At 44.6% G+C, this 20488-nt stretch overlaps 1 protein-coding gene across 2 annotated transcripts in view; it reads right to left on the bottom strand.

Annotated features, from left to right (window-relative positions):
- GRK3 (G protein-coupled receptor kinase 3) overlaps window positions 1-20488 on the bottom strand; it is a 58579-nt gene that overhangs the window by 20962 nt on the left and 17129 nt on the right. For both annotated transcript variants that reach the window (XM_053993582.1, XM_053993583.1), the window contains exons 3-9: window positions 9522-9595; window positions 6957-7058; window positions 6068-6142; window positions 5067-5128; window positions 3998-4049; window positions 3288-3379; window positions 558-657 (exon numbers count right to left, since the gene is read on the bottom strand). In XM_053993582.1, coding sequence (XP_053849557.1) covers window positions 558-657; window positions 3288-3379; window positions 3998-4049; window positions 5067-5128; window positions 6068-6142; window positions 6957-7058; window positions 9522-9595 — 557 coding nt within the window. The remainder of the gene's footprint in view (window positions 1-557; window positions 658-3287; window positions 3380-3997; window positions 4050-5066; window positions 5129-6067; window positions 6143-6956; window positions 7059-9521; window positions 9596-20488) is intronic.

Genomic DNA, 20488 nt, shown 5'->3' with positions numbered 1-20488 from the left:
CCAGTGATGGTTTCAACTTTAGATCTTAATTAATCGAATTTTAATCCAATTTATAAATAGAACAGATGGCTTGGTACACCTTGACCCCGCTAGAGCACATGGAAAACAAGAAGGGAAAAATTTGGTATCAGAGTAACAGGAAAGGGAAGTTTCTGGAGTTTTGTCTGCAGGAGCACTTTAGATCCCACTATCTAACTATACAAAAAAAAAAAAAAAGAGGAACCTTTTTACAAGACAGAATAATGTTTTGGAAAAGTTTCAAACAGAAATACTTTAAAAAAGGATATCTAAAACGTCAGGAGGGTGGGAGGATGAATTACCTCAGAAATGGGCACCCCCTCAAGCCTCTGCAGCAAAGATGCTCATTCTGTAGGACCCAAACTGATCAAGCAAGTTTGGTTTTCCCTTCTCATTTCAGACACATTGCAAGAATCAGGGGGAGGCTCCAGTGGGGGTTAATTTTTGCATGTCACACAACGGAATTGATGGAATATGCATTATATGTAACAGCTTTTATATTATATGGCAGAAAGAAAGAATAACCTAGTGATACTTACTCCTGTACTGACAAGAGACAGCATAATTCTTTCATTTAAGGCTAATGTTTCTCCTTGCTTCATCTTGATTCTCTTCTTATCTAAACATTTCATTGCATACCTGAAAAAAAAAAATAGCCATTCAGAAAAAGCACCAAAATTCTCCTCTGTCAGGACTATTCACTGGCAGTCAGGCCATGCACATTTATAGGATCCTGTAAGCAAGCTCCTGAAAGACTTAAACCCAGGACTAAAAACATCATTTCAGGCTAAACACAAAACCTCCAAAATCTCCCAGAATTAACACATTTCCAGCAGAAGCCTCCTGACAGAGAAATGTGCTTTAACAAATAATTCCATGTCCAAACCATCAGAGTGAGATAGGAATTACACAACATATATTCATTTTCTCATACCTACAAGCAAGGATCTGCCTTAGGAATTAAATAACAGAAACTCTGTTATGGTACCATTTAATTCCAACAGTTTCAACTCTACCAGGAAAGCAATATCTTGAACACACGCTGAGTTTTATATATATATATATTTTTCCCTAATTTTCTTTCTACTCAGAAAAAGTCAGATACACACAAGAAAGCTTTTTTAGTCTTCTACCATCTGTGCTACACAAATTAATAAAATTTTGCTCACAAAGGATGTTACCCTAACAACCACCAACCACAGGAGGATATGATCCAGGCTGGGTATTTTTCCAAGATGTTGGGTGAGTTCATTAATAGACATCAGTGAGAAGGACACGTGTGTTCCTCCACAGAAGACCCCTAGACATGGGCACTTCTGGATTTTTAGGAACTCCCCAAATTACAGCAGTGCTTCAATGCCCAGAGCCTCACCTTGGCTCCAGCTCCCAAAAACAGCCACGTCATTCCTGACATCAATGTGTTGGGAGCGGGGGAGTGAGGGTGAATTTTAAGTTTCCAGACTGGGAATATATTCATGTGTTCCTGCTGAGGAGTCTGTGAAGGGTGAGTAAAAATAACCCCTGACCCTGCCCTGATCACTGGGGATGTTCAAGGCTGATGGAAATCACAGAATGGTTTGGGTGGGAAGAGACCTTAAATTCATGGGCAGGGACACTTCCACTATGCCAGGCTGCTCCAAGCCCCATCCAAGCTGGCCTTGGACACTTCCAGGGATGGGACAGCTGCTCTGGGAAGCTGTCCCAAATCAGGCCTGTCACTGTCCTGCTGTCCCTCTCCCTGGAGTGCTGCATCCTGGTTGTGGCCCCTCTCTAGAGCTCCGTGCAGAAGCCTCAGGTGTGGGGGTGCCCAGTGGTCACTGCTGGTGCTCCCTGGGAGGGAGGGGAGCCTTCCCAAGCTCCCTGCAGGCTCTGAGTGCAGCATCTAGAGGGTTAGAGCTGGGTTAGGGATGGGCACACAGGTTTGGATCAAGAAAGAACTAAACCAAACCTCTACCCAGAAGCTGAACCTCATCTTAAGTTTTGCTTCAAATTTGAAAAAGAAGGTTGGTTTTCCCACATTTCGCTTCCCTTTGCTCTATTTATATCTAATAAAACCTGTCCTTTGCTTCACTTTTCCTGTCCTTCTCACTTCCCAAGGGTTTATCCACCTCCTGCCAGGGCCCTACTCAGACATGGAGATGGCTGGGACTCTGAGAACTGCTTGCTGAGCGTGCCTCAAGCTAAATAAAATGTTTATTTTTGTACATGGACAAATGAATGAACTGTACATGGACAGAAAGTACCAAAGCAAGAATAAAGCCAACGTTGTTAGTAAGAGTATTAATATAAATACTTGAAGTCACTGCAGAAATACTGAATATAATAATAGCAACATTAAGATGTCTTCCACTTGTTAAGAGTCAGAAGTTTATTATTATCAAGGATGTCAGGCACACATAAATGCTAGAGGAGCCAGACACAGGGCACTTCACACATGCCCTGCTCACTTGGAAGGGAAATGTTTAAGGATGGGCTGTGGACTAAAATTGTTAGGAGAAAAGCAAGATGAAAGGCTGGGGTGTAAATAAAGAAATGGATTGATATTGAGAACAACTGGTTAAATCCATGCCCAGATGTTCACATCAGAACACAATGGGACAATGATGCCTAGAAATGGAAATCTGAGGATCAGGGGAAGTGTGTGAATGGTAAGAACACAAAAAGAATAAAAACCACCCAGGGCTGACCCTGGAGCTCCCACAGAGAGCTCTGGCAAGCACAAGTCCAGCAGTGATGGATATGCCCTTCCAAAAGGCAGCAGGGATCACTGCTTTCACCACACATGGGGCAGGCACTGATGCAACTCCCCAAACTGGGAGCAGCACACTGGGAGTGGGCTCTGGCACAGCCCTGACTGCCCAGATCTGGGAACAGCTTCCTGCAGCTCCACCTGGAGCAGGTGACACCTGAGCAGCCACCATGGGTTCCACAGGAACATCCCCCTGCCCTGGCAGCCTCTTATCCAGGGAACTATTGGAGCACACATCTGATTTTAACACTTGTGCATTTTCCACTGGTTTTGACAGGACATTTCCATGTGCCCAGGAGCTGTGTGAGACTGAGCCCCTGCACAGCATGGAACAGGATCCAAGAGCAAACTGAGCCTGCAGTGAACCAGGAATCAGAATCCTGGGGATAAAACTCCATCACAAAGAACTTTACAGCAATTTCATGCTGCTTTCCAGTGATTTCCTAAGAAATGACTGGAAGGATTTTCTCCCTAGCCCAGAGTTTACAATCACCTCTGCCACAGAGTGTGTGATACTCACATTTTTCCAGTGTCTGCTTTTCTGCAGCCGTAGACTTCACCAAATCCCCCTCTTCCTATTATTCTATGTACACTAAAATCATTCATGGTCAGCTGCAAATGGAAACAGAAACAACAAAACAAAACCCTCATTTTCCCAGCATTAAAAAACTTACTGTGAAAACATCTTAATGATCCATGAATGTGTTGAGATCCTCAGCTGTAATTCAACAGCATTTACTGTGTTGGAAAAGGAGCCCCTTATTGTTGATATTTCCATGTACTATTTCCAGCACTACAGTGTGAAGTAGCACCAAGGGGAATGAGGCTGTTGTTCCCAAAATCTGCCAGTCTCACTCAGGGCTATTTTTGCAGCCCAAGTTGTCACACAGAAGTGCAGAGGGACAAAAGCTGAGGCCAAAGAAGGGGCTCAGAGGGTGCTAGGATTATGGACTGGAGTGGGAAAAGGAGGTGGACAGGGATTGGGGCTGATAAAGAGCAGCAATTCTGGCACTTCAGCTCTTTCAGCCATTAAAAAAAATCAAAATTCTATTAGCTGAGGAAAGCAGAGGGGACGTCCAGACAGGAATCATCAGGGCTGTGCCTAAGAATAGCAGAGCAGTGACATCCACCACCCTCCTTAATGAGGCCTTTGCAGAGCAGGATTCAAAACTGAACATTCTCTTTCCTGTATCAGCCTCTGACAAGATAAATATACTTGTAAGTACTTACATGAATATTTAGCTCTACATTTTTCCATTGACAAAATCTAGTAAACTTGTCACTGCAAAAGAAAAAAAAAAAAAAAAGTTTAAAAGTTGTCTGAGACTATTGTGTAGAGTATTACAGGAAATGTCAAGACTCTGATATTTAAAATCTAGTCTGAGCTAGGGCGTGGGGTGGTATTTAATAAATGACAGCCTTCCTTTCACCAACTGTAATCTTACCCCCACCAAGAAAAACAATTCCTAGGCAGAGCACACTCCATGTTCTACATCCTTGGGAGAGAAAGAGAGCAGATAACCTTATCCCTGGAAGTGCTCAGTGTGTCCCCACAGCTCTCTTGCACGGTTTTCAATCATTCAAAGATGGTTTTCAATTTTTAAACAACTCTGTTTGGAACTAACAAACATTTAAATTACATCAAGAGAAAGATAATTATAAAAAAACACAGGCAGCTCAATTTATGTTCATGAACCTCCCTATACCCCAAGGAACATTTTAAACTCATTTTATCTTAAAACAGGGAAGGCATCAGCAATACCACATGCTTTGGGGAGAAAAATAATAAAATAGTTGCTTATTCCTACATGAATAATTAAGTATTTATTTTCAAAGTAAGAAATAACAGCTTTACAGAGGCATTTTTATAATTATCACAGAATAGCACCAAACCAGTTTAGAAAATGGATTTGGGTGTTGCTGGGTGGCAGTTGAGCTTTGCAGAGCCAGACACAGGAGCAGGAAAGGGCTGCTCTGCTGAGCCAGACTTGGGCCTTCAATTCTTTATTACACCTTTATTATATCTGGAATATCCCCAAAACTGCCTTTTCTCAGCCCAAACTCCAACCTCTCTGTGCCCTGACTGAGAAAGCCCTGAGCTCTCCAGCTGCTCCACTCAGACATCCTGACACTGATCAGGATATCCCACAAAGCTGGCTATTTACAAAGCTTGCTGATAAACCCCACTTGATTAATCGTGCATTAATACACATTTTTAGCCTTATTTACAGCAGTACTGAAAGGACCTGGCTTCCCACTACTTTAGGCAGATAATTCAGGTAATATTTCATGTCCATACCTTTCCATAAATTTTTGAAATATTTTTCCTCGGAGGCTATCACAAATTTCTTCTATATATGGCTAAAAAGGGTGAGGAAACACAATTAGTATTTAAGCAGACAATAAATGGCTTTTTCCAATCCCATTCAATCCACAGAACTCTCATTGGCCCCACACAGCTTCTGGATTGTCCTAAAGAAGCCTCAACGAAGCATTTCAGCTTTATTTGGCTTTTGGAATCTGAGCAGGTGCCCTGAAGTCAAACACAAAATATTTTCATGAGCTAGAAAACCTTAAGGGGTGTGGGGGCAAAAAGTTCTTCTTTCAAATGTATTTAACCAATAAATTGTCACCCCTGTGGAATCCAAACTTCCCAGAGCTGCTCCCTCATCTCTGTGGTGCTTCTCTCCTCTCTGTCCTTGCTGAGAGATCAGCACCTTGAATTACAGGTGACTTTTTCCAGGGAAATCCCTCCCCTGGGTGTGTCATGGCCCAACCTCCCCCCAGTCAGTGCTGAGACATCCCCCAGCACTGCAATCACCAATTTCCAGCTCATGGCAACAGCCAGAACAGCTCAGGAGCACAACAGACATCAGGCAAGGGCAACCTCCACATTTTTTCAGCATATAAAAATACATCAGATTTAGCTAAAAGACACTTAAGCTTACAAACACCCCCGTGATAGATAAGACTATTTCTCCACTGCTGCAGCTCAGTTCATCCTGACAGGATGAGCATCTTCTTGATGGAAAGTGATTTACTCTAAGTCATTTAATGGCTTAAAATTACACAACCATAAAAACTCTTCTGTTCACACACCAAGGTATAGTTTGCTTTTCTAAATGTGCTTCAAAATATTACAGATAAGAAGAATAAATTGTAATTTTGACTTGGAAAAGCATTTCAATTCCACTTACAGCACAGAAAATGTACCAGTCCCATTTATTCTGTCTCTTTAAACAGTATCTAAAAAGTCACTTTCTGTCAGAGAAGCTGAATGTTCAGACTGTGAAAGCTCACCTGGAAAAGGCTGGCTGGCACTTGTTTCTTGGCTAAATGTGTTTGTACATGATCTACAGCTTGTTTTGAGAAAGGCTTTTGGAAGAGAAAAAGGAAGATTTCAAACAGTTGGAACTGTCAGGAGTTTCATTTCAGGTCAGAGCATTGCTGTTCTTTTCCCCACACGGAAACCCCGACCCCAAGGGGAATCAATAGGGCCTCCCACAGGTATATTACAGTGAATATTGTGTGAAACGTGCAGAATCATCCAGTAACAGGATTATTCTGAAGCAAAAAGGCAGGAGAGGGGAAGATGAGGAGGAGGAAGGTAAAAATCAAAGGGGGTGATGATCCTCCTTTAACAAATCCATGAAAAATCCCATTTACAGGCACAGCTCCAGAGCCAGAAGCAGACACAAACTTCTTACTAATAAAATAATGCATTTTGGGGGAAGAAAGAAAAAAAGAAAAGCTTAAACCCTCCACCCAAAGCAGGATATAACACCCTGCAAATCCTTCTTTCAGGTGAGAGCACATGAAACTGTTAAGAACAGATCAATGGGCCCAAACTTCACCTAGAGGAAATGTGTCTTTCCAGTGACTTTAGCTACATCTCTATACACACACCCTGCATTTATTCCATCCTTTTGGAAACAGATATTTAGTCTAAAGAAACATAAACCAGAAAAATCTCCTGATATTTCTTTAGTGTGCCACTAAGTTTAATGAAAATTGCAGCACGCCACCAACATTTTACACCTAAAAAAAAAAAAAAAAAAAAAAAAAAAAGCAACATTCTGAATTTGGCCAAACCCTGATCTTGGATTTCAAAGGGAAATCTAGAGCATCCTGGGGATGGAACAGCAGATGTTCCTGCTGCCAGGGAGGGGGAAAAGGGCAGGATACCCACGTGGGAACAGGAGAGCAGCTCCTTCATGATGTAGGTGTCGTAGATCTGCCGGCTCCGCGACAGCCGCTCCTCCTCCGAGTCCAGCTTCTCGTACTCCTTGATCTGCAGCACAAGCACACACCACACATTTCCGAGTGATTTCTCACTCATTGGGTCAAAAACGGGATTTTGGCTGAAGTTTTATTTTATCGTTTTCTTTATTGATGAAAATTCACCTGTGACAGCACAGTGACAGTGACAGCTGGGATTTCTCTTTAATATTGGAATTTTCCAGCCCCGGCACAGCTGCCCAGGGCACTGGTGGAGTCTCCATCCCTGCAGGGATTTAACAGGATGTGGCACTTGGGGACATGCACAGTGGTGGCCTTGGCAGTGCTGAGTGAACAGTGGGAGTTGATGGGCTGAGAGGGCTCTTCCAACCCAAAAATTCCCTGATCACAGCACGTCTGGTACAGATGTCCAAGAAAGCATATAAAGCACATTTCAAAATGTTCACATAGTTCAGCTACACTGTGGATTTGAACCCTAAAGTTGGCTAAAAGACAGTTTTACAAAATACATCAAGTTTCCTCAGGTGTGCTGTAGGAGATCAGTGTGTTCCAGGTGAAACAGCAGCAATCCCAGACAGTTCATTTACAGAACAAAACCTCACAACCAGATCCAGAACAAAAACTTCACTGAGTCCAAGGGTCCTCTGGAGCATATTTAGGGAAAGAGTTCTTTCAAAAGTGACAAAATGTAAAAAAAAAAAAAACATGCAAGGGGAAAGACTCAGCTCTGAGTTCCTGGACCCTGCCAGGATCAGCCAGTGAAGCCCTGGGATCCAGATCAGCAATGAGCTGATCTGCTCTGTGCCACAGAATCCCAGGATTGCTTAGGTTGGGAAAAAACCTCCAAGATCATCAAGTCCAATTATCAAGAGACAAACTGGAACCAGCCTACCTCTGGAGGTGGAACATTAATTAAACTCAGTATCTTTCTAGCTGTACTCCTCTTGTTTGCTGACATGATAAGGCACCAGTCCCACCCCGATGTGCCATCTGTGCTGCTTCCCCCTTGATACCAATTTATAATTAAAATGACTCAAAACGTCTTTGCCCAAGAAACACTTTCAATTAATGCAATGACACAAAATAATTAGCAGTACAGGAGGAAGCCTGATGGATATCTGATTGTCTTATTTGAGCACAACCTCCTATCCCTCAATGTTTGGTTGTTGAAGGACCCAACTCCCCAGACAGAGTTGAGGGGTTTCAACAGAGCCCCCCAGAGATCACAAGGATCTCCTCAAAAACTGGGATCATTTGTTTTCAAGTATTTAGAAGCTCTTTTTAAATTTTTTTCCCATTTTCCCCCCTTTTTCTTTTTAATTTCTTTTCTTTTCCTTCTGAAACCGATCGGGATGAATCACTCATCCTGTTAAATGCCTGATCGTGACTCCAGCTGCAGTGATATGAAATCCCTGGAGTACAGAGCTCTTCTACATCAAGCAATTTTTAATGTAGCAATGTACTCAGATTATTCTATGTGTAATAAATGCAGCAAGTAAATCAAATATATAAAAAAAAGGAAAAGCTCCTGGATCCGGTATGTCACAGAGGAAAACACAATGAACCTCTCTTTAAATATCTTTAATGGGATTTTTCCAGAAGTACATGACAAAGCACTGAAATTTTTTTGAGGCAACATTTTGCTAATAACCTAAAAATACAATTTTGAATTGTTTCAGAGATAAAGAGGCAGCCAAAAATATCTTGCTAAATAATCTAGTACAACAGGCCTTTTTGGATTACTTGTGACAGTGATATCTGAAGTGTATAAAGAGATGGAAATGATAGAAAAAGATTCTTTATTGACAGCAGGTATCTGATATCTGATCTGAGTGGGGGAATGGAGTCTTGCTGAGGACTGATCTCCAAATTGATATCAGCTGCTCGTGCTGATAGCAAGAAAAAAGAGTTAAATTTTCAGCTCATGAGTGAAGCAGCCGAGGCTGTCCCAGCTCTAATTAACCCTGAGCAGCAGGCATGGGCATGTCTGCCCTGAAATCAGCACCTGGGACAGGATTCACTGGGGGTTTATTCAGTGTCACAAATGTAACAGGGAATGAATGAATGAATGGAGCCATGGAGCTCAGACCCTGCAGCAGCAGAAGCTGGGGAAGGCCAGGGCATTCCTTGGAATTAGTGATCCTTTGGGATGTGCCCTGCACAGTGCCTGCCAGCTCCTTCACTGGGGATCTCCTGACAAGGGACACAACTCATCCATCTGAAGCCACCTCTCGTGTCCCCTCTGCCACTCGGCTCCTGAACCATCTGAGCAGCTCCCACCCCACATCCCTCCACAATCCCCCACTGTTGCCTTTCCTACAGGTGAACTGCTGGGAAGGACCTGAAGGGTTTCAGTGTCACCCCAACACCAAGTTCCAGATCCTTTTCTACCAGCCCACACTGCTTCACACCTCCCTGTCCTTCCCTCTCAGCATTCCCTGATGGAGCAGGAGCAGGACAGCCTCCCTCAGCCTCACTCCCTGCACAGCCCCAAGCCTCCATCACCAGCACTTACCTCCTCATAGAACTTCAGCTGAGGGACAGCTTCATCGATCTCATTCATGCAATAGTCTTTAAAGAGCAAAAATCCTGGAAAGAAAAACAGAAACATCAGAAAAACTTGTTTCATTACGCTGATGACTTGTAAAAAGGCTCATGAAACCACCCGAGTTCCACCACGAGCTGCATAAACCTGTGTGAGCATCCCCAATTGCCAAGGTTTAGGATTCTGATTCCAGCTCTTCATTACCAGCACAAAAGGATCCCAAGCCTGCCTCACTTCCCACAGGTGTATTAAGCCCATTACTGCTTCCACCTGCTGAGGATTTTATGAGGCATTTCCATAATGCACCAAAATATCCTGTTCCTCTTCGCAGACCACATTTGCTTCTTTTTTTTCCCCCCAGTAAAAACTAGACACTATTCACGTTTTGGGTTTTTTTGTTGTTTTTTTTTTTTTTTCCAAGAGATTTACCTACATTTCACTGATGAAGCACAACCTCTTCTGCACTGCCATTTCGGAATTACCGGTTCATGTTACCTCTAATGGGTTTTATTGCTCAATAAATTACATCAGGGTCTTTACAGTTCCTTTGCAAGTAATTTAGAGCATGACCCCGGCAGGCTGCAGATGAGAATCTTCCATTAGGAGCATTTTAATGCACTGTCACAAGCCTCATCCCATGGAAGCTCTGTCTTTCCCTGCCTCTGAGCTGGCACCTGCTACCCTGGAATTTCACACAACCATCTGTGTCACAAATGTCCCCATCAGCTCCAAACTCACCCAAAGTCCCCCATCTCCTCAGCCAGACTGTGCACTTCCACCTCTCCTTGTCAGCCTGGCTTTTTGAGGACAAAAAGTGAAATTTTGGGAGCTGATTCAAACTCCTTATTTCCCACATGACGGAACCAGCAGCAGCACGGAGCAGAATCCTGCTGAATGGACTGAACTTTTCTAGGACAATGAACCAAAGATTGGGTAATTAAGAGACTGAAGAGTGGCACAAACAGCTCTGAATGCAGTGAAAGAAAAATCCCTGGCCTGGTCCCAGTTCCTGGCTGGTGCCCAAAAAAACCCACAAACAACAAAAAAACACAACAATAAACCACAAAGACAACTGTGGGAGGAGTGTGAAAATATACCAACACACATTTCCAGCAAGGCCACGCCAAACATTCCAGCCCTGCTTAGTATTTTCCAAACTTTTTAAATTTAATTATGGCAGAGAAAGAAGAGGTTCCCAAGCCCATGGCACAGGGAACAATCAGAGGCTTATGCAGCCACAGGACACGGGCTGCTCCTCCCTGAGGCCCCTTGGCACTGCACTGCAAAAACCCAGATATACCCAAAATATACAGACTCAGAGCTGAGGCTGCTCAGCCTGGGGAAGAAAAGGTTGGGTAGGGACCTCACAGCACCTTGCAGGATTTGGAGGGGCTACAAGGAAGCTGAAGAGGGATTTCTCATCAGAAACTGGAGTGAAAGTACAAGGGGGAATGGCTTCAGACTGAAAGGGAAATTTAGGTGAGATACATGGAAGAAATCATTCCCTGTGAGGGTCCTGAGGCCCTGGCACAGGTTGCCCAGAGAAGCTGTGGTTGTCCCATCCCTGGATGTGTCCAAGGCCAGGTTGGAGCAACCTGGGACATTAGAAAGTGCTCCTGCCCATGGGACTGGATGATCTTTAAGGTCCCCTTCTACCCAAATCACTCTGTGATTCTACGATTCAGACAAATCCAATTAGAGCCTAAGGTTCCCCAGACTGGAATTGTTTCTGTTTCGACCTCCCATTCTATCAAGAGACCCTGCACTTCCCCTGCAGCACAAAGGAAATCTCCTCCTTTACTGCTGCTCTTGGATTGAGTGAAAAATGATCAGCCAGAAACTGCAGCTCTCACATAATGGCACAACGAAGTGACAGATGCAGCACTGAGTAAGTGACAGGAGTTTTAAGAAGTTCAGGGGGAGCTGACGAGGAGCACAATAAGCACAGTTAACAGCACACAGAAAAATAAGCCCAGGAACAGAAAGCAGGAATTAATAAAATGATAGCGTTAAGTAACAGCTAAAAAGAACCAGCAATTATTTATGAAATAAAGATGCTGACAGCTTTGGCTTTAAAGATTCCTTCTGCTATAACTATATAATTTCTGCAACAACCAGATCACTGGTTGTTAAGGGAAAGGAAAAATATTTTTTAAGAGCTTCTTCTGGCAACACCAAAGTGATGGATGATATCAATAATACACACACAGAGTGTGAGGCAGCACCCAGCTCCTCTGGGCTCCCAACCATTTTCTCCTTTAGCTTTGTATGGCCAACCCCAAGACAAATTTGCCAAGTGCCATGATTGCACTGACTCTAATTATCAAGGTAACATGTCTTTCAAGGAGGGATGAAGGCCACCTTTGAGGTTTGCAGTGTTCAGCAGAGGCTCGTGAGCAGGAAGGGATGGGCTGGTGGGGAGAGCAGATTCAGGTCAGGCAGCTCCCCCATAACCAGGGACCCACAGAGCTCATCCCCAGCTGGACAAAGTCCCTGTCACAAGCTTGGAGGGTACAAAGAGGGGAGCTAAGTTAACCCATCTCTTGAAAACAGAACATGAATGTTTACTTCAGTATTTATTTCAAATAATTATGTTTTTCCAGCATGAGCACAGGAATTTCGCGTGAAATCCTGACTCTAATCAATGGCATCCCTCCACCCCTGGTTTTTGTCTCCAGAATTCAGCCCTTCCCACAGTCAGAGAACATAAATGCTGCTGGTGACCAGCCACACACTGCAAACCCCTCACTATGTTTGTGGCTTCCACTGGACCCTCTCCAGGGGCTCCTTGTCTTTCTTGAACAGTGGAGACCAGAACAGAACACCACAGTCCAGATGTGGCCTCACTAGGGCCACTCAGCAGCATTAAAGCCACCTTCTCATTTTCCACTTCCATGGCATTTTCCTGCCTGTGGCAGCAGCCACAGGGGCCAGCACTGGCCTCTGCCTCCTCCAGCAGTCTAAAGGTCACCTGCAGCCACAACACCACCTCTTCATCCCTGTCAATTAGCTGAGAGCACGGAATAATAAATAAAATAAAACAGAACAACGAGGAACTTCATCATAAAATACTTGGAGAAAATGACTTATCTGATTCCTAACTGGAATTTTATGAGCAACTGACTCAAACAACCTTTTAACAGGAGTAAATAAAAAATCTTACTAAAGCAAACAGGAGTGACTAGGTGAGAGAGCAGAGCTAAAAATAGCCATGTTTAGCCCCGATACAAGCGTTCACAATGTCACTGATTGAAAGGAAGCTGCATCTATTTACAGCAGGCCTGAACGTGGTCCAAAACGCTGATGTAGCCTCTTTCTAGTAGGCAAAATAGCAAATTAGAGAACAAAAATATCAAGCTGTTTCCAAATCCTCCCGAAACGTGCTGTGTATAAATACAGAATCCTGACAAACAAAGCAGCAGTGACATCTGCACCAGACACGGGCTCCTTTCCCGGCGCTCCGGCCAGCAGCTCCCGGGCAGGAAAAGCTTTGGGAATGTGGCATGGTGCTCAAGTCTGCAGCACAGGCTCTGTCCCTGCTCAGGGCACTTAAAGATCTCCAATCTCAGTCACTCCGAGATGTCCCTCATGATCTTTCTTGCTTGGTGAACTCGGGTAACAGCAAGAAGCCGTGGCCGGGGGGACAGCTCACATCCTGCTCTCTGCACCTCCCTGGCAGGACACTGTACCAAGGTGGGCCAAAGGAGGGTCAGGCTGGACATCAGGAGGAATTTCTTCCCAGAAAGGGTGGTCAGGCATTGGAAGGAGCTGCCCAGGGGGGTTTGGAGGTGTCCAAGGAAGGCCTGGATGTGGCACTCTGGGATGGTGACACGGTGACGATTGGGCACAGGTTGGACTCGGCGGTTCTGGGAGGAATTTCCTGACCCAAATGATTTTGGGATTCTGGGGCATCTCCTCCCCAGAAATGTCTCTTATGTAGAAATGCCACAGGAAAGCAAAGCTCAGCCAGCACACCACAGTGACATTACAGCACAGCTGTGTTTAAATCCAGCTGTGGGTGTGTTCAGCCTCCTGAAACAGCCCTCAGCGACCTTCAGATCCAGCAGTACCAGGAACAGATCTGGGTCGTAGACACAAACACTGGGACAAAGTCTCAAAAAACCACATAAAAACTGCGATTCCCACCAGCCTGCAATTGTCACAGAACACCAGGCCAGGCTCAGACTCCTGTTCTGTGCAGTGCCCACACAGAGCTGCCACAGCACAGAGTAATTCAGGCCACCTAAGAGCTCCAGAACTGAGAGAACCACCAATTTCCCTCTCCAAGAACAAAGATCACCAGGGAAAACTGTGTAGGAATTGTGCTCTGGCAAGGTCCAAAGCCACAAAAATCCTTCCAGCCCAGAAAGCATCACACTACTTTTCTTTCCCTAATCTATTCTTTCCTAATTGAGCCTAATGTTCATTCCCTTTGCATTAAAAATAATACATTATAACAGACTGAAACATTCCTGCATAGAAAGCAGGGGAAAAGAACAAACTGTATTTCATGAGGACGTGCATCCAATGGCGAGGAGCACAGAACAATTTCCCTAGAACAGAACCAAACTGAGCTCAAAATTAGGCTGCAAGTTGCCAGGTAGCTTGTTTAATGACGTCTAGAAATCATTATATGAAAATAAGCTTTGGCTAAAAGGTTTTAAGTGTTGTCAAAGAAAAACTTTTTATTTCCAGGCATATTTTCCAATAGCTTTTCACCCAGGAAAATCATTGTTCGAGCTTGGTCAGCCCTCTTTCTAAACACCAGACTTGTGCATGCCTGGAATTCCTGCAGGGAGAGGAGCAGGAGAGCTGAGCTGCTCCTCCAGCACTGACACTGGGGACATAATGGAGGAGTATTCACAAATTGTGTGTCAAACCTCCAAAGCTTGAGCCTGACACAGGTAGAGCATCTCAAGCAGTTAAAATACAGACTTACTGAAAGCACTCAATTATCTTTATTTAGGTTGTCCAGAGAGCTGTGGCTGCCCCATCCCTGGAATTGTCCAAGGCCAGGTTGGATGAAGCTCTGAGCAACCTGGGATAGTGGAAGGTGGAACTGGATGAGCTTTAAGGTCCTTTCCAACCCAAAGCCCTCAGGATATCTGAATATCCTCATGAAATAGTAGCTCTGAATACTGAATATGTGAAAAATCATTTTTAAAGACATCTAGAGAAAATAATGGGGAAAACTTAGCTCTGAATCATATCTACTACCTATCTTTCATATCATCCCTTAACATGCAGATTCCAGCTGACTGAAGTCGAGAATCAAAGGCATTCAACATATCAAAGGTGAAAGAAAAAAGTAGGTTTTATACAAGAAAAAGCTCCTCTGTAAGATGGAGAAGTAAAAACACTAAACAGAAATACACAAAAATATTCTCATTTTTAAAAGGACCACTAAACACAGAATAGAAGCATTTCATTTTAATCAGTTATTACAAAGAATGTGATTAAATTCCTTCACTAAATCCCATCAAGGAATACACAGCACTTGAGGTTTTCTTTTTTCTTCACTTGTAAACAGAAGAAACTCACAGCCCTTTGCAACTGGCCACAGAAGGTACCAGCAAGCTAACAACCAGGAGCAGCTTAAAAACCTCATGGTGGTGGATTGGGTTTTGTTGTCTCTTTTCTTTCCCCACATCACAATTCAGGCCCTACCAAGGATGTGAAAGTTGTTATTTTCCTGACCAGTATTTTTCCGTTATAAACATTTTAAAATTAATTACATAATACAAGCCCATATCCCTTTATTATTGAGAAACACACTTTTCCTTCTGCCCTGCTCCAAGCTAGGAACTTCACTGTTCCCAATTACTGAACACACAAACTCCACTGGGAGCTGCAGCTCTGCTCCTCAGGTAGGGCCTAGATCCAGGTGTGGTTTTTAGTGGCAGCAAGGTGAAAGGATCATTTGATGAAGACATGGAGTAACTCCACAACAGGAGGGTGTTCTCAAGCCCCTGGTGCCAGTATTTGCCTCAGCAGCTCTGCTCAATATCTGAACCACTGTGAAGAGCTAAATTGTTCAGCCAGAGCATCGAGGAACTGTTGTGCTGTGGTCAAAATCAAAACAAAAAGCCTGCAGTATTCAGTTAGTAAATACACAGAGCACTTAGGTAAAGAGCAGCAAAACCACTAAAATAACAGTGACAGAGCCCAGCTGATTCTCCTGCAGGAATTTCTGAGTCTTCCTCTGGTTCATTCTGGCACTCTGAGAAAGCTGCTGTGAGCTGGAGGCTCAGATACAGATGGTTCTGCTGTTCTTCCTCTTTTAATCACAAAAATCACGGGCAGAAGTATCTAGAAACATTAAGAAACTGGTTTGCATGTTTTTGACCCCACCTATCCAACCTCCATGGACACAGGTGACAGCAGGATGTCACAGAGGCCCTGGCTGGACAGGGCACTGTCAGGGAAGGGGTTTGTCAGGTGTATTGCCCACATTCTTTTGTAGAAGAAATGCTGTATGGAGCAGTAAAAGCATCTGGAAATGGGGTAATTGATAGCCAGAGCTCTCCAGCTCCTCTGCTCTGCACCTCTGACCTCTCTATCCCTTTAAATGCACTGCTGAAAGTGAGAACACTTGATAGCTCCAGTAATTTAGATTTTACTGACTGGTGCTGGTTCTGAGCTGTTACTGCTGAGTGATCTCACAGATGGGAATGAGCAGCACTGGCAGGCCCAGAGAATCTGCTTTATTAACAACATTAATAATGGTTTTACAGCTATGCAGGCAAAGTTCATTAAAGCTGTTCCTATGCCACCTTACAGACATGGCAAACTAACACTGCCCTACTTCACAGTGGTGTTCAGAGGCTTAACTGTTTCAAGACACATTGATAAAAACTCCACGGGAGTGCAACAGTTTCAGATTGACTGAGGAATTGCTGGGTGGGAAGAAGAAATCAGGACCTTGTGTGAACAGTGGTGGAGCACAAGGAGAAGATTCCACCAGGAACAGGCGAAGAAAGCTCAAGAGAGGCCAAGCAGAGAGGAAACACCACCTTTGGGATAGAAGCCACTTTGCACAGTGTTAATCAGAGAATATTCAGAGCTGGCAGGCACCCAGAGGATCACCATCCACTCCTGGCCCTGCACAGACACCCCAACAATCCCAGGCTGTCCCTGAGAGCATTGTCCAACTGCTCCTGCAGCTCTGGCAGCCTCAGGGCTGTGCCCAATCCCTGGGGAACCTGCTCAGCACCCAGCACCCTCTGGGGGAAGAACCTTTTCCCAAAATCCAGCCTAAACCTCCCACACATAGTTTAAGCAACAGCAAAGAGAGCTCAAGAAGAAGCTGGAGAGGGCTGAACCAACCACCCAGGGTCCCTCTGATCCAAAAGCAATGAATTTTCCTCCAGGCTTCCAGGGCAAACCAAACATACCTCTGGTAGCAGGGCAGGTGCTTGTGTTTGTGTGTGTTCTCTGGAAGCTTCCCTGGAAACATCCAAGGGAAATGTCATGCAAATAATTTCTAATTTGTTCTCTCTATTATAGAGCGATATTCCTTAACACTCTCTTCTTCTCTCCTTTGATACTACTTCAGTTCAAAATTGCCACTTTGCCTGGAATTCTTGATAATTTAACCCAAAAACCGTATAATTGCCGTGCTCTGCTGAGATAAAGACTTTCTCCCCAAGCCTTACATCTTCCAACAACTGCACTGCACATAAATGCTAATCTACCAGGATGTACATTATCCATCATGGGACGTTCCAGATGATAGGGTATATATTTTTCCTATTTTAAAGCTTTGATTTAATCTGCAGCTCCCCTGGGAAATCACACAACTTAGCATCTTCAACCCCCCACAAAGGCAGGCAGGGGGATCAGGCTGCAGCCCAACAAAGAAATGCTCAATTATTTATCATCAAAAGAAAATCCAAAATGAATACATGCATTTTGATAGTGCCTTTGGATACTCTTTATCCCTGACACCAAGACAGACAACTCCAATGCACATAAAATCTACAGCAGGGGCTTCAGCAACACAGCAACACCCCTCGAAACGATCTTCGATGTAATTCTGCCAACTATCACTTCATTTTACCACAAAAATAAGAGGGTGTTGAAAGAAATGTAGCTTCCAGTAACACTGAAATTACAACATAATAAAGAGATCTTAAATCTAACACTCATTTGGTGAAAAGCACTGCAAACAGAAAACCAGACCAACTTCTAGAAGGCTCAGAGCACGGATTTTCTCTTTCAGTGTCCCACCCACCCCCACCTTGTTTGGTACAAGCAGAGAATGGTGTGAGGAGCAGATCCCCTGTGAAATATCTCACATCAACGGTTTCTGTTTCAGTTTACAGCCACACAGTTTCCGATGTCTCCTTGTGGTTTTGGTTCTGTGTTGTTTTTATCTGATCACAGAACTGTGCAAGGACAGAAGGGCTTCCACGGCCCCTGAGAACCTCCTGCAGCCTGTCCACAACCCCTCGTCCCAGGCTGATCTTGTACTGAAAATTAGAAACACCATGAGAAAGAAGATCAGTCTTCGAACAGCATCTTAAATATCATTTTTGTTCGGAAGGCAACTTCCTGATTTTGGTGGTGACTACTTCTGTGTGGTGGCTGCCAGGTCAGAACCAGAACCTCAGAATAAAACCACTTTGCAGAAACGACCTGCTTTTACAGAAAACCCACCAAGTAACGATGTCCCCGCTACTTGGCTGCACATTATTTAACATCAAGGTACCAGAACAGAGCAAATTTATCACAGTGCTCATGAAAAGTCATCCCTGTTCACTTCACAGCCAAAAACTCAGGTGCTTTTCTTCACTCCCGACCAAGTTTTATAGCCTTCGTTGTTATTTCCTCAGAGGACTATTTAATTAGTCCAGAATGCCAACAGCACATAGATCTTCTGCTTAAATTAAACAATAGCTTAAATAATGCTCTAGGGAGTCACTTTTCCCAGCCTGTTATTTTTAGGCAGTTCAGGGAGCACGGTGCCAGCAGAAAGAGGAAGAGCAAGAATGTTTTTCTCAACAGATTCTAACTCCTATCTAATGATTAGCACCAAAGCCCTGAAATAATGAAATATGAGTCCATAACCAGAGAAAGAAGCAACAGAAAGCATAATTCACTGCCCCCCAAAAAAAACCCACTGTAGCTGTTCTCACCCCAGCTTTGGTTGGGGTTTTTTTTTTAACAGAAAATTGTCCCTGACCAAGCTGGAGGAAACAGCAGCCAGCAGGGTCAGTTTGAGCACATTTCCCTCGAACTGAGGAGGGCAGGCACAAAAGTCCCTGTGCAGAAGGAGCTACAAAACAGACCAAATGCTCTGGAAGCTCAGCTGAGGAGCTACAGAACAAACATGATCCATGCTGAGCTGGATCAGGACAAGGGGAGCAGGGAAGGGGCTGACAGCCCCCACAGGCCCCCGTGGGTTGGAACCAGCCCTGATGCAGATGGTAAAATGCTTCCCCCCTGCTGGGAAAACCTCCAGCTTGGAGCTGGTTGAGGAGGATATGGAAGACAGTGGAATGAATCACCTCAGAAAGATCATCCCTCACTTTGCAAAAGTGGATGGTAAATAAGGAAAAAAAAAAAAAAAAGAGGTTTGTAACTTCTTACGTCAACTACAAGTTGTTTTAATTAGCTCTATTTCACAAAAAAAAAAAAAAAATCTGAGCCACCTTTGGGGGAAAAAAAAGCAAGTTACTTCCTAGGAAAGGTGAAAAACTTACACTGCAGCGAGACCAGCTGCTGAAACAGCTAAAACACGTCCTGTTCTCATCCTTCCCCCAGCCCCAGACCCAACAGCTCTGCAAGAGATGAGAAACTGAGGAGGGTGTGAAGGAACTGCCACGTCCCCCCAGCTTCAGAGATGAGAGCAGCCTGTCTGCCTTCACGAGGGTCTCAAGCAGTCAGCAGAGAACCCAAGGCTGAGCCAAGCCAGGCATGGAGCTGTAGGATGCTTTAAGATCACATCCCAGGATTTCTAACCCAGCTCCGTTCCCTGCCTCGCAGCGCGGTTTGTCTGAAAGCCCAGGGTCAGACACGAGAGTCACTGAATTGTAACTGGCAGCAGGTTTGCTCCAAAGCATTTAATAACCAGGATAATCCTGTTCTAAAGCAATATTATGATCTCACAGATTCCCTTGAAGGCCTTGGCTGCAGCAGCCCCTGATCTGCTCATTTCTCACCTGCCCTCTGAGGGCAGGGTCTCTCCAAGTGTCCCCACCCCACAGGGCAGGGGAACATGACAAGGACTCCACGTGCAATTTTAACACAGCTGTGAAGCAGAGTGGATTCCACACGCAAATTATGGATCTTGGGATACCAGAGTCATGGAATGGTTTGGTTTGACCTTACAGACCACCTCATTCCACCCCCTGCCATGGGCAGGGACACCTTCCACTAGCCCAGGCTGCTCCTAGCCCTGCCCAACCTGGCCCTGAACACTTCCAAAACCTCTCAAAACGTCTCTTTTTCTAAAGAAACTCCTAATCTGATGTTGTAGCAAACAGGATGTGGTAAAAGAAAACCAGCTAAGGTGGTTACGCACTCGGCTTCGAGACAGGCTGTACTTCCCCAAGAGGCTTCTGCTGTGGAGGAAGCAGCTTCTGAAGGAACAGCCGGCTGGGCTGGGCTGCCAGAGCACTCTTCTGGGTGCTTCTGTGAGCTCCATGTCCTCTGACTCACCAGGACATTCTTAGAGAGCTCCAGATCGTTCTGGAGCATCACTCAGGGGGCAAACAGCAGTGCCAGCATCAAGGGATGAGAGCAGCCTGTTTGCCTTCCTGAGGGAAGAGATGCAAATAGGGGACAGACGTGTTTATGCAAATCTGATGGAGCCTCCGGGCCATTTTCATCCCTGATGAGCTTCCTGCTCTTCTCCTGATCCTAAAGGTTTTGGTTTCCAAGCCAGAGCGCTGTCCCTGTGACTCCCTGCAGTTGCACACCTGGCAGGAAGGGAA

The sequence above is a fragment of the Vidua macroura genome, chromosome 18 (genome assembly GCF_024509145.1).
Source record: "Vidua macroura isolate BioBank_ID:100142 chromosome 18, ASM2450914v1, whole genome shotgun sequence".
In the NCBI taxonomy this organism is placed as follows: domain Eukaryota; kingdom Metazoa; phylum Chordata; class Aves; order Passeriformes; family Viduidae; genus Vidua; species Vidua macroura.
This window is presented reverse-complemented; position numbering and strand designations above follow the sequence as displayed.